This window comes from Hakea prostrata, chromosome 3 (assembly GCF_041222555.1).
Source record: "Hakea prostrata isolate BN-2017 chromosome 3, UWA_Hpros_2, whole genome shotgun sequence".
Lineage (NCBI taxonomy): Eukaryota > Viridiplantae > Streptophyta > Magnoliopsida > Proteales > Proteaceae > Hakea > Hakea prostrata.
The window spans coordinates 3,243,513-3,255,672 of record NC_142602.1 but is presented as its reverse complement, the minus strand read 5'-3'; the positions used below and the strand labels follow the sequence as shown (position 1 = coordinate 3,255,672).

General features: G+C 40.3%; 2 protein-coding genes across 2 annotated transcripts; one reads left to right on the top strand and one right to left on the bottom strand.

The window, feature by feature from the left end:
- The first annotated feature begins 643 nt into the window (after window positions 1–643).
- Window positions 644–4,151, top strand: LOC149020058 (glyceraldehyde-3-phosphate dehydrogenase 2, cytosolic-like). The gene is made up of 12 exons (XM_089148082.1): window positions 644–807; window positions 922–951; window positions 1,043–1,143; window positions 1,517–1,632; window positions 1,731–1,830; window positions 2,121–2,267; window positions 2,369–2,429; window positions 2,531–2,628; window positions 2,932–3,074; window positions 3,210–3,293; window positions 3,540–3,629; window positions 3,818–4,151. Exons 1-12 carry the CDS (start codon window positions 804–806, stop codon window positions 3,870–3,872), a joined length of 1,029 nt encoding a protein of 342 aa, XP_089004208.1. The 5' UTR covers window positions 644–803; the 3' UTR covers window positions 3,873–4,151.
- A 2,131-nt stretch (window positions 4,152–6,282) lies between these two features.
- Window positions 6,283–11,915, bottom strand: LOC149020057 (prohibitin-3, mitochondrial). Its single transcript, XM_089148083.1, has 2 exons — window positions 10,809–11,915; window positions 6,283–6,563 (listed from the first exon to the last, which is right to left on the bottom strand). The coding sequence occupies exon 1, from the start codon at window positions 11,666–11,668 to the stop codon at window positions 10,817–10,819; it is 852 nt and encodes a 283-aa protein (XP_089004209.1). The 5' UTR covers window positions 11,669–11,915; the 3' UTR covers window positions 6,283–6,563; window positions 10,809–10,816.
- Window positions 11,916–12,160: the final 245 nt, after the last annotated feature.

Here is a 12,160-nt window from a genome sequence, read left to right as displayed (position 1 = left end):
TAGCCCTCCAGAGGCTTAACATGATTCACAGAAGCTGAAAGTGAGCCCATGCTCAAGCCAAATAGCACCCAACTACTTAATGCAAGTAACAGAGCAACGGAGGAGATTTAAACCTTGAAACCACTAGATCACCCACCACCTTGCGGTCCTCCATTCAAAGAAAATTATCCAAATTGGTGAACTTTATCTTTATTTATGTGATCAAAATCCGTCAAATATAGTGATGTCTACTGCCGTCCTAATGTCGCATGAAACCAAACCAAAACAATCGCATCACAAAACCAGCGGCGGTTCCCGGTTTAACTAACCAGCGGTTTAAACGGTTTTAATTCATTGGAAACTGTTGCGTAATGCTTTTTAGACAAATGCCCTGGAATCGTCTAGAAGGGCACACTGGATTACCAGTTTTTATTTTATTTTTTTCAAAACCAATTTTCCGTCCGATTTTGATTTTTCAAAATTTCTAGATGATTGGACAGGACAGGTGGCAGACTCTTCCGTTCCTTGGAAAATCCAAAATTTCAAAATCAAAGAGACTCACCTCGATTTCAACGGTGATGATCCGTGCATGTGTACCTACACCTGCACGAGCTTTACCGGCTCTTCCATTCAACACCGCTTTTCTCAGAAACCAAAACCACTGCTTTTTCTAACAAATCTGTTAGAGCCCTAGTTTTCTATCCTCACCTTACTTTCCTTTCCCTTTATATCAATCCCTTCTGAGATTTCTGCTTCCTCAATTCACTCTCTTCTGCGAACTTCGTCTGCAATTATTTGTTTCGTTATCTGGTTCACAGATCGTCATGGGTAAATCAATCTCTCAACTCTGTGAACTTAATTTTTTGTTCTGCAAATGTTCGTAACAACCTAATTGTGTGTTTTTTTTTCTTCCTTCTTTTTGTCTGTCGATTCGTTTTTCAGCTTCTCCCAAGGTCAAGGTCGGAATCAATGGTACTTAGTTCATCACTTAAGTATCTTATGCTTTCTCTTTAATTTTCGACAACGGAACTTTTTGATCCTTCTTGTAATCTTATTTTTGCAGGATTTGGAAGGATCGGTCGTTTGGTTGCACGAGTTGCTCTTCAAAGGGACGATATTGAGCTTGTAGCTGTTAATGATCCCTTCATCACGACTGATTACATGGTAACACTATGCACTCATATAGTCCGATATAGTTAAAAGTGATCTGAAGTATGCGAATCGTCTGGTTTTGTCATCACTTCTCATTTCACAGTCTTTTGATAAAAGTGATCTGAAATACAATTCGTCTGGTTTTGTCATCACTCCTCAAATCAATGTCTCTTTGTTTTAACTTTTAAGTTCTGGTGCTCATCACTGATATCCGAACTGATCTCCTATGCTTTGTTTTGGAGCGAAGTGCCCGTTCTTACTAACAATACTTTTTGTGGTCCGATCAATCAACTAGTGTTGGTTTATTGGAGATTTTAGTACGCTGTGCCTGACTCCGATAGATTTGGTTTCTCTTATCATATATTCCTTGCGGTGCCTTGTGCAGACCTATATGTTCAAATATGATACTGTTCATGGCCAATGGAAGCATCACGACGTCAAGGTCAAGGACTCGAAAACACTTCTCTTTGATGAGAAGCCAGTGGCTGTCTTCGGTGTCAGGTATTATCCATCATTTTCTGATTCATTATTTTTCCACGCTTTGAACGAAGGTTTCCTTTCTCATTCTTGTGTGTGTGTGGTTTTTGTAAAATTTGCAGGAACCCCGAAGAGATCCCTTGGGGTGAGACTGGTGCTGAGTACGTCGTTGAGTCCACCGGAGTGTTTACAGACAAAGAGAAGGCTGCTGCCCACTTGAAGGTTTGGTGGACTCTTTTTTTGCTTTATCCGTGTCCCCTTTAGTGATGATCTTGATGGAATTGAAATCGGTTCATAAACTCTTAACTCGTATTGAATCAAATCTGGTGTATGAAATCCTTAATATGGCTGGCTGAACTTGCCGTTTAGCTATTATTATACTTTATTTGGGAATTATTTAGACGCATTTCTGCCCTATGACATAGGTATAAACTTGTTGCAATAGTATTTCTGTTTCTTGATTTACCATATTGTAGTAGAACCATTTAACAGGGCTAGGTTGTTTGACGCAGGGTGGTGCCAAGAAGGTTGTCATTTCCGCCCCAAGCAAGGATGCCCCGATGTTTGTTATGGGTGTCAATGAGAAAGAATACAAGTCTGACATCGACATCGTCTCCAACGCTAGCTGCACAACAAATTGTCTTGCTCCCTTGGCCAAGGTCTTGGCTCTCTATTTTGCTGGCCTTCATTCTAAATTTTATTTTCCTTATTTTTGTTATTTGTAATTATGTTGTTGGCTTACCGACAACCTTTTTGACAGGTTATCAATGACAGATTTGGCATTGTTGAAGGTCTCATGACCACTGTCCACTCCATCACAGGTTTGTCTGGCATCTATTTGGGATTCTATTTGTTATGCGAATTTTAGAGTAATGTGTTTGGTTGATTTGATTCTGTCCTAATGCAAATGCTCCCGATTCAGCCACTCAGAAGACTGTAGATGGGCCATCAAGCAAGGACTGGAGAGGAGGAAGAGCTGCTTCCTTCAACATCATCCCCAGCAGCACTGGAGCCGCTAAGGTATTTAAAGCTTCTGTAGTACTAATTAGTTTTATCTGTAGTAGACATTGCATATGGTTCCACGTTTGGTCATTAGCCAATTGTTAGGTGCTTTATTTCGTCTGTGACGTTTTTTTTTTTTTTTTGTCTCTAATGTCTGTCTTTCTGGGTATGAATAGTGAATAGTATTTTGGGAGTTCCCTTCTCCTGGAGATGAACATTAATACCTTTTGTTAATTAAAAGGATGAGCTGAGTCATAGGCTAAACAAAATTTATTTATTTGCTTATTGATTATCAGATTTTAATTCCCTGTGATACTGCAGGCTGTTGGAAAGGTTCTCCCACAATTGAATGGGAAATTGACCGGAATGGCCTTCCGAGTTCCCACCGTTGATGTCTCAGTGGTGGATCTCACGGTAAGGCTTGAGAAGGCTGCAAGCTATGAGAAAATCAAAGCTGCCATCAAGTATGTACCTGCTGTCCTTGATTTTATTTTGCTTTACCAATGATTCGACTCATTAGTTTTCTTTTGTTGCCTCTACTAGATCGATGGTTTTAACCATTGTTTTATTCAAATTACTTGTTTTGTGTGGTCTCCCAGGGAAGAGTCGGAGGGTAACTTGAAGGGAATCTTGGGATACACAGAGGATGATGTGGTGTCCACCGACTTTATTGGTGACAGCAGGTAAGGATATCTTCAATTTTTTTTTAGCGAGGGATGAGATTATGGATGGATGGATGGATTTGAAGTTGGGATTCATTTTTCGGTTTAAGAGCATTACCTAAAACGACCTTTTTGGAGAATGTGAAGAGCATACATAGCTTTAGACTCTATTCCAAAGGCCAAGTTTCATGTAGCTGATCCTATTATTAATTGGGATAAAGCCAAGTTATGTTAATTTTTCGGTTTTTATGCTTAAATCTCTTTCAGGTCGAGCATCTTTGATGCCAAGGCTGGAATTGCCCTGAACGACAACTTTGTGAAGCTGGTCTCTTGGTACGACAACGAATGGGGTTACAGGTATTACAATTTTTTGTTCTTTATAGGTTATGGCTTTCCTATTCGCATGAAATAGTGACCTTGTTGCTTTATATATGTGCCATCTAAGTGCGTGCATCTATTTTCATTTTTGTATACTGAGCTTGTTTCTCGGTTGCAAGGCTTCATCCCTTGCGTCTTTGATGATGTGATTTCTTCTCTTTATGCAGTTCTCGTGTGGTGGACTTGATCCTTCACATGTCCAAGACCTGTGCGAAGAAATGATAGAAGTCTGTTCTGCAGTGCTTTTTTAAAGTGTGTTTCACCGTGACCGTCATATCCGTCATATGTTTGGCAGTAGATGATGATGGATTAGAATAAATCAGAACAGGTTTTTATTATTATTAATAGGTTTTTGTGGTGGGGGTTATGGTTTGGTTTACATTAAAAATGCATTTTGGAGACTTGATGTGTATCTGTAGTTAATTGTGTCGGTTTATAATGTTGGTATGATATGCAGAACAGGGTTTATCCTTTTATATGAGAATCTCATTTTGAGAATAATGCGATATGTATCTTAATTAATTTCTGGCACTGGCGGGGATGCATTTTTGTGGCACGACTCTTGGCTACCGTGGTTTCTCTAAGCCGAGGACGGCACCCTAGTGGCTTGCTGCACTTGGTAGAAACCCATAAATGAAGTTGCGTGAGTTCTTTGATGGTTCCTCTTGGTGGCGGTAGGACCGAGTGGATGCCTTGCTTTAAGAATGTGGGATGAAATATTGGGTGTTTCACCATGCAATCGGCTGTTGATCTAGTAAGAGAGAAGCATCATCTGTTCTGTTGCATGGTGGTGGTTGGTTTGGGGAAAGAAGTTGCACCCGAGTTTTGCATTCATCTCTTGTCTTGCAGTTCATAAACTGCCCACGTTGGACAGATTGAAGGCTCGGGGTTTGAACACCAATCCAACGTGTCTTGTGTCGGACTGAAGATGAAAGTACGGTTACTTCTCTAACGGGGTTTGGTGCCTCTGCTATCACTTAATGGTTATTGGCCTGGTTATTGTGGCCATGAACTTGGTGGGCTGAAGTTGGGTGGGTCACTACTTACTTTAGTTGTGTGAGTTTATGCTTTCTAACAAGAGAGAAATATAAATTTTAGGCAGCCTTGCGGTGTTGGAAGAGAGCTTTAGCTCATTATCCGTTAGGTAATTACTTGGGTTCAATGTCAATTTTGTGGCGAGCTGCACTTGTGGATGATACCGACGTCCGACAATAATCAATATTTCTTTGCTCGTTGGGGGCGTTCACCTGTGTTCAAACATACGATTCCTGTTGTTCATCGTCGGTTTCCCCGGTAGGACAGATGGTTGGCAGTCAATACCGAATGGTTCAACTCGTGGTAACGGTGGTAGCAATGGATGTATTGAACGGGATGCCAGGGGACATGTTGTCCTTACAATTGCAGGTGGGACATCATCAGAGAGTATTCCTTTGTGAGCTATTCGGGGTTAGGTGAGGGTTGGGCAAGGCTCAGAGGTGTGCTGCTCTGTGTGTTCATGTTCGTTGCAACACTCTGCATGTGGTGCAGTTGATCCCATCCTTCAGCCTGGGTTGTGGTTGAATTTTGGCTCTTTGTATTAATCTTCCCACTTGGTGCATTTAACGAACCGTTGTGCGTATATCGGTTTTATATTTGACATCCATAACTAGACTTTTCTGGTTTGGACCATTCATTGCATACCCAACTCTTGGTTCTTTCTGATTTGGGGGTCACTAGGGGAGAGGGTGTGGTAGTTTTTAGCAATGGTGGCTGGTTTTCGGGGAGTGTAAAAAGATGGGTGAAAGCAGAACTTAGAGGTTGAGTACAGAGGGTAATTGGTTCAATATGCTGCCTTTAAGTCCATTATGATCATTTCACTTTCAAAATTTGAGTGATTTAACATAATCATTTAGTTATAAGAAACTTGTAGTTTTTGGCACAAGTAAGGGGGTGCTTGGAGTTTTGCCCCCGACTAAAATGGATCACTTTTTCTGTAAAAGAGAGCTTATAATAAAGTGGATCACTTGTGAAAAATTCTTAAAAATTGTACTCTTTCAATAAACGCAATTCTACCAAAAAGAAGGAATGGATACAGTTCTATCGTTAGAAGTCAAAGAGGAAAAATTCTTCAAAACATGTTCTGCCGTACCTTATTTATTGGGCTCTTCGTCAACCCTCGGTATGTTTTGAACATGAGAAAATCTCGTACCCCCCTTACTCCCGATGCACAAAACACTAATCGTGTTATATGACTATAGAACAATGGTGGCACATACCCGTCTAGAAATTTGAGCTTGTGTATAAGCAAATCAAATACCACACTTGACGCTGGTACCTTCCCAAGCATGTCCATGAACCAGGAGATGATAAATCTCTTTCTCCTGCGGACCAGGCACGACAGACCCAGAAAACACCTTTCCCAGATTAAGCAGGCAAGCATCAGCAACAAGACCATTCCAATGATCTCATGCAGCCTCTAATGTTCAAGTTACATCAACCATTCGTGAGTCGTACTCCCTATATAACCTTTCCATACACATGCTCAACTGTTCTTTAAATGCTTGCAAGTGTATATGATACTGGCCCCCCAAACAGCAAAAATAAAAAAATTTCAAAAAAAGGAGGTACGATACTGGTAACTCTACTTTTAAAGGATTGTAAAGCTTTGTTCTATAGTGTTCGTGGTTTATTCCAAGAACAAAATCTTAAGGTCCACTATAAGACTGAATCCAAAACAACAAATACGAGTTACCTGATCAAATTGCAGGCACTGTCTTTCTCACCTCTAAAAAAAGGTTCCACAGTGAAAACAATGTAAGTATGAAACATGCAAAATAGTTCACAAGAAAGATCCCATGGAGGAAGTGAAGCATAAAGATTTCTCATCAATGCCATAGATCCAAGCAAAACAACGGTTCAATCAGCTAGTGAATCCTGCAACCAATGCATGAAATAGAACTTCATCAAAATGCAATGACATAAACAAGTAGCAGATAAAGATGAACATTCAGATGTAAAATGAATACACAGCCCTCCCATATTCAGAACTTGACCATTAATGAATTTCAGAGAACACCATGGAAAAAGAAAAGGAAGTCACCAAACATCAGCTTGTTCTACTTGACTTCTGTTTCTATCATGGTGCAGATAGATGCTTCCCCAATTATGGCTTCTGAACCTAGAAGCAACTGTAGTCAACTAATCAGCCATATCATCAGCAGACCTCAAATCTCCAAGAATAGGAAAAATTCCTCTGACAGCATTATGTGCCCCGCTCTCTAATTTGGAATTTTAGTTGTCTAATCCTAATCTGAGAAATGTCCAACTCATTTCACTACCACAACATCTTCTCAGATGTCCACTTTATGTGCAGAAGAAAAGAAAGTTTCAATCATCAAGATGCCCACTGTTTAATTAGGAATAGTAGTTGGCTGAACCTAATCTCAAAAATGGCAAACTCCTTTTGCAACCATACCATCTTCTTGAGTGTCCAAGAATCTATATGTGCATAGAAAAGAAAGTTGCTGATGAAGGAGGTGCCACACAACAGAAGATCTCGAATCAGAACCATCAGTTGTTTCTTTCCAAAAAGAAAAAAATGTATGTGCTCAAACTTATGTTTCGGCTACACTGCATCATATCCCCCACCTGTTATAGATACCCCAAGGAACAGGCTCATTGAAGTTACCTGGGTTTTAGGTTCTCTCCCCCCCCCCCCCACCTTCCCCTCTCTCTCTCTCATTTTGTACATTTTCCTTCTTTCCCCTTCTTGGGGTTTATGATATTCATAAATCATCCCAAAAAAGAAAAAAAAAAAAGTGCTCAAACTTGACAACGTATCATATATCAAATAAGTCTAATCATCCTAACTTCCATCTGGAATCTCTAGTAGATCTGCTGTTGGTCTTGCGGACCATTGCAATCACAAACGCTTTTAGTGTCAACCTCTCCTCTTCTAAATGTAAGCAATATTCATGGTAAATAATGTGCCAGTATAATCTCCCTCGGATCTACAGATTTGATCTATAATTAATTTACATATATTAAAGAAACCAAAAAGCTGAGAAATAAATTTTTGTACCTCTTCATACAGGAGAAAAGAAAAGGGGGGGGGGGGGTTCCCACCCCCAAAACCAAAAAGATAATTGTCAATGTCTAGAAAAAAGGGACCCACACAAAATTCCAACCATATTAAGGATGTACAGGAATTTTGAATGAGCCAGGTTACGGCCATCATGATATGGCTTCATGAGTGCCTTTTTCTAACCTAAGGAATTGCCAGAGCTAGTGCATAACTAGAGAGAATTTTAATGACACAACAATCAGTGCAAAAAAGATAAGGTACAAGGAGAGCTCAGGCAATTCCTAGGTTAGAAAAGGGGCACTCATGATATGGTTTCATGAGTGCCTTTTTCTAACCTATGGAATTGCCAGAGCTAGTGCATAACTAGAGAGAATTTTAATGACACAACAATCAGTGCAAAAAAGATCATGTACAAGGAGAGCTCAATTATAAAGTTATGGATAAATTAAAAGGTTCAGTTAGAAACCACATTACTGCTGATACAAATCCTTTTTCTGAGACTGAACATCCCTATCCTTTTTGTTTTAGCAATGACTCTAGAGTACTTCCTAAATTACTAGACATGATAACCAGGGTATCCGAAAAAAGAAAGTAACTAGGACCAAATTCAATAGTTCAAAACAAGAATTGAACAACTCAAAACACAATATAGTCTAGACTAAATGTTTTAAATAAATCCCAAGTAAAAAAGCAAAGCTGCCACATGCTCCACAGTAGATACACAACATGGACTCAGGGGCTGGTTGTTCAGATGTGAACTGATTAACACTCAACCTATGACCCGTACAATCAATTCAGAACTCAAAATTAAGCATATTCAAGATTGCCTTCATCAATAGCTAACTGCATGCAACCTTACAAAATGACCCTCTTTGACAAAATCTGTCATTAACCTGATCATCAATTTCAATCAGTCAAAAGAATCAACCTTAAGAGGTGAAAAGCCCAGAAAAATACATCACTGAATTTGGCAATTTACTGTAATATGAATTGATACAGAACCATTATTTTCTTACAGCCATATACAAGACACTCTAAATTTTCGTTTCAAGGAAAATCCTTTGCTGTTCATTGAATGTGAAAGATTTCACAAAGAGAAGTATGAATGACCATCCCAACATATAAAAGCACTATCTTTCAGTCCATGGAATATGAACAAGGTATCCTTCACCTCTCTTGCCGTATTTATTTGTGGTGAAAAGAACGCCACCCAATGCTGTGGCCAGCATTGCTCCTGCACCTAGACAAAAGTATACATAAACACCATGCAGCTCCCATAGAGAGATGAAACTAACCCCAGGGTTGATGCTTGTGCACGGGCATGCAGGCTCTAGAAGCCAAGGTTATTGCTTTCTTTGATCCAGTGGTATGTTCCAAGAACCTCAAAATATTTATAGATAAGGACGGCCTAGACCATAGTCTGTTAAAGAGCACATCATCCAATCAGCCAGCTTCTATTTCATGAATGTTCCAACTAGAATGTAGAAAACGATTTCCATATAATACTCCTCAATGGAAAAATCCTCTAAACATCCCACATTTCTGCTTATCCCGCATATTAACCCAAAACATCCAATACAATAAAGAAATTTTCTTCACTCTTGATCCTCAGTGCCATCAAAGCAAACCTTCAAGCTTATCCTCCAAGTTCACACCTACAAAGCATTTCATGAATCCCACCCTCAACTAACCAAAAATTCATAAAAGCTGCAAAAGACAACTGTTGGGATTATAAAATGGTCACCTTCTATCCAATTAACATACCGCATCCACAAGACTAGACTGACTGAACCCTTAATCTAACTTCTATAGCCTAGCACCTTGAGGTTTTCCTGTTACTTCATTTGATGCTAAACTGCACCCCATTTTATTAGATACATTCCATTCGTTTCTGGAGCATTTTTTAGGCACCTGCACTTCTATGGAGCCACCAGAAATCGCCAACTATGACTAAATGATATTTGTGCAAAATCTACTTAAGAACTTGTTCATCGATGGAACCATAATTTAGCGAGCATCATTTTATGTTGATTCTTACACTAAACTCTAAAACTGAAGGTGATTCTTTAGATGTTCATACTGGGTACAACCAAGGCATAGTTGTCAAGGCATTGCCTGCATCTCCAGACACCTTCAAGGAGAAGAGATGATAGCATGCCTTATTTAACATAGGTAGCACCATGCCTTGGTACGCCAGGAGGCTGGATGGGAGCCTTTTTCTGTTTTTCTTTTTCTTCTTCTTCTCCTTGTAATCAAATAAAAGACTATATTCTTAACCTTTTTACTATTGTAATGCACTTATAATGCTTCTAATTGAATCTTAAACTATCGTATACTGATTTAGTTACACCGATTTATTGTTAATTATATGTTAGATCCTATCCAGTGTCATACATAAAATATTATTGAACTGAATAGCTGAAATACCTTCCTTGTTCAATTTATAATTTACTGATAGTTTTACTGCTAGTTGGTTATGAAAAATAAGTTTAACCTTAAAATATAATATGGAAGGTGTTAATTTTATAATTAACTGATGGTTTTGCTAGTAGCCTGTTAGTTTGCTTGGTGCTTAAGTTGTCTATATTAGATATATAGGAGTGGGGGAATAAATACTGGACACTTACCGCTACTTCACAGCCTCGGGTCACTTTGAGTCCTCAAAAACTATGACCCAATTACATATAGACTGAACATGGATGGGTAAAACTACTACAGAACATCCAATCACCCCTAAAGAAATCCAAATATATTTGCAATCAAACAAGAGGTGAATCTACACTTTGATGCCTTCCCCAATTACTGTTTTGCTTCACATGTCAAGAATAGATTCAGATTAAAGTACACCAATTAAAAACATTGTTAAACCCCATTGGAATTGAAATCGACCTACCTAGCAGTTGTTATGCAGTAAATAATTTAGAAAAGTGCAAAGAGAATTAATTTTAGCAAGGGTAATCAACTGAATGTAATTTTTTCTTTTTACGCATCTTCTATCTTCTACCAAACCAAAAATGAAAAAGTCTCCGACGACAACCATCCTGAAAAAAAAAAAAAAAAAAAAAAAGTAATGGGAAGAGAGTGTATTCCCGCACCATGATCATCAACGGCCAGGAGTCAAAGAAGGGTTGAGGCCAAGAAGCATGTTATTGCCACCAGGAAGGTAAGCAATGTTGGGAGACCTGGCCAAGGTGGCAGCAATCTCCCTAGAAGCCTCAATTCTCCTCAGCTCAATCAAGCTACCCCCAGAAGCTGCGGTGGCATCGGAGATCAACTTAGCAGACTCGCTCTCTCCCTCTGCTCTAATAATGGCAGCTCTCCTCTCCTGTTCGGCCTTGGCCACAATGAACTTGGACCGCTCAGCTTCCTGCTGGGCCACCTGCTTCTGCTCGACGGCCTTGGAGAACTCTGCGCCGTACGAGAGGTGAGTGATGGCAACATCATCAAGGTCAATATTGAAGTCCTTAGCGCGACGAATCAAGCTCTCGCGGACAAGGGCAGAAACATGGGGACGCTCAGTGAGAAGCTGGTCAGCATTAAATTGGGCAACAACTGATTTAAGAACTTCGTTACCAATTGAAGGAAGGACCTTCTCGTCGTATTCGAGACCCAGTGTCTTGAAAATGGTTGGAAGTTCTGGGACAGCAGGGCGAGAGAGAACCCGGAGAGTGAGATTGACCATCTGAAGATCTTTGGTGCCTGAAATGGATGAGAAGGTGTGGGGACGAGTACGAATGTCGAAGATGTAGGGTTTCTGCAACCATGGAATCAAGAAATGGGTTCCTTCTCCCACAGTTTCGTCCAAAACTCCCCTGAATCGATCGAAGAGGACAGCTCGTTGGCCTCCGTCGACAGTAAAGAGGGCTGAATTCAGAAGGGTTGCGCCGGCGCCCAAACCGAACGCCGCTCTTGCTATATTGGTTAAGAACGACACCGCTGCTTGGCTGCTGCCCATTTTTGCCTTTCACACTCGCCGAAGGAAGATCAGCTTTGATTTGTTCAGTGAAACCTCAGGTAGTGAGATGGGAAGAAGGAAGGCTTGGAGTTTTTGACTTTTTTCTTGTAGACGCGTGTGTTCGAAAGCTCAAGCTCCCTCTCCCTATCGTCCTATTTTCGTTTCCAACCTTCTCTTGATCCGCACGAAACCCAAACGTTTCAAAACCCTAAACCCTAGCTGGTGCCGATGGATTTTTCCCGTGGAATGATATTCCGGTCTGAGACTCCTAATTGGTCTTTCGCGTGCTATTTGGGTACACGTGGGCTGGGCTGGGCTGGGCTGGGCTGGGTCTGTTCCCATTCAAATCACCAAACAAATTTTTATAACGGGGTCAACAAAACCCTGTCAGCCCAATCGGCCAAACCCCGCTCTGAGCCCGGCCTTTTTTTTTTTAATCAGATTTGGGTCACAAAATATCTTGCTCTGTGGCAGGGTTAGGTACAGTTCAGG

Excerpts from the sequence above, each read along its gene's own strand:
- LOC149020058 (XM_089148082.1), top strand. Across the intron at positions 1,144-1,516 it reads TCATCACGACTGATTACATG|ACCTATATGTTCAAATATGA; the intron begins GTAACACTATGC and ends TGCCTTGTGCAG. Across the intron at positions 1,831-2,120 it reads AGGCTGCTGCCCACTTGAAG|GGTGGTGCCAAGAAGGTTGT; the intron begins GTTTGGTGGACT and ends TGTTTGACGCAG.
- LOC149020057 (XM_089148083.1), bottom strand. The coding sequence starts at position 11,668 with ATGGGCAGCAGCCAAGCAGCGGTGTCGTTCTTAACCAATATAGCAAGA.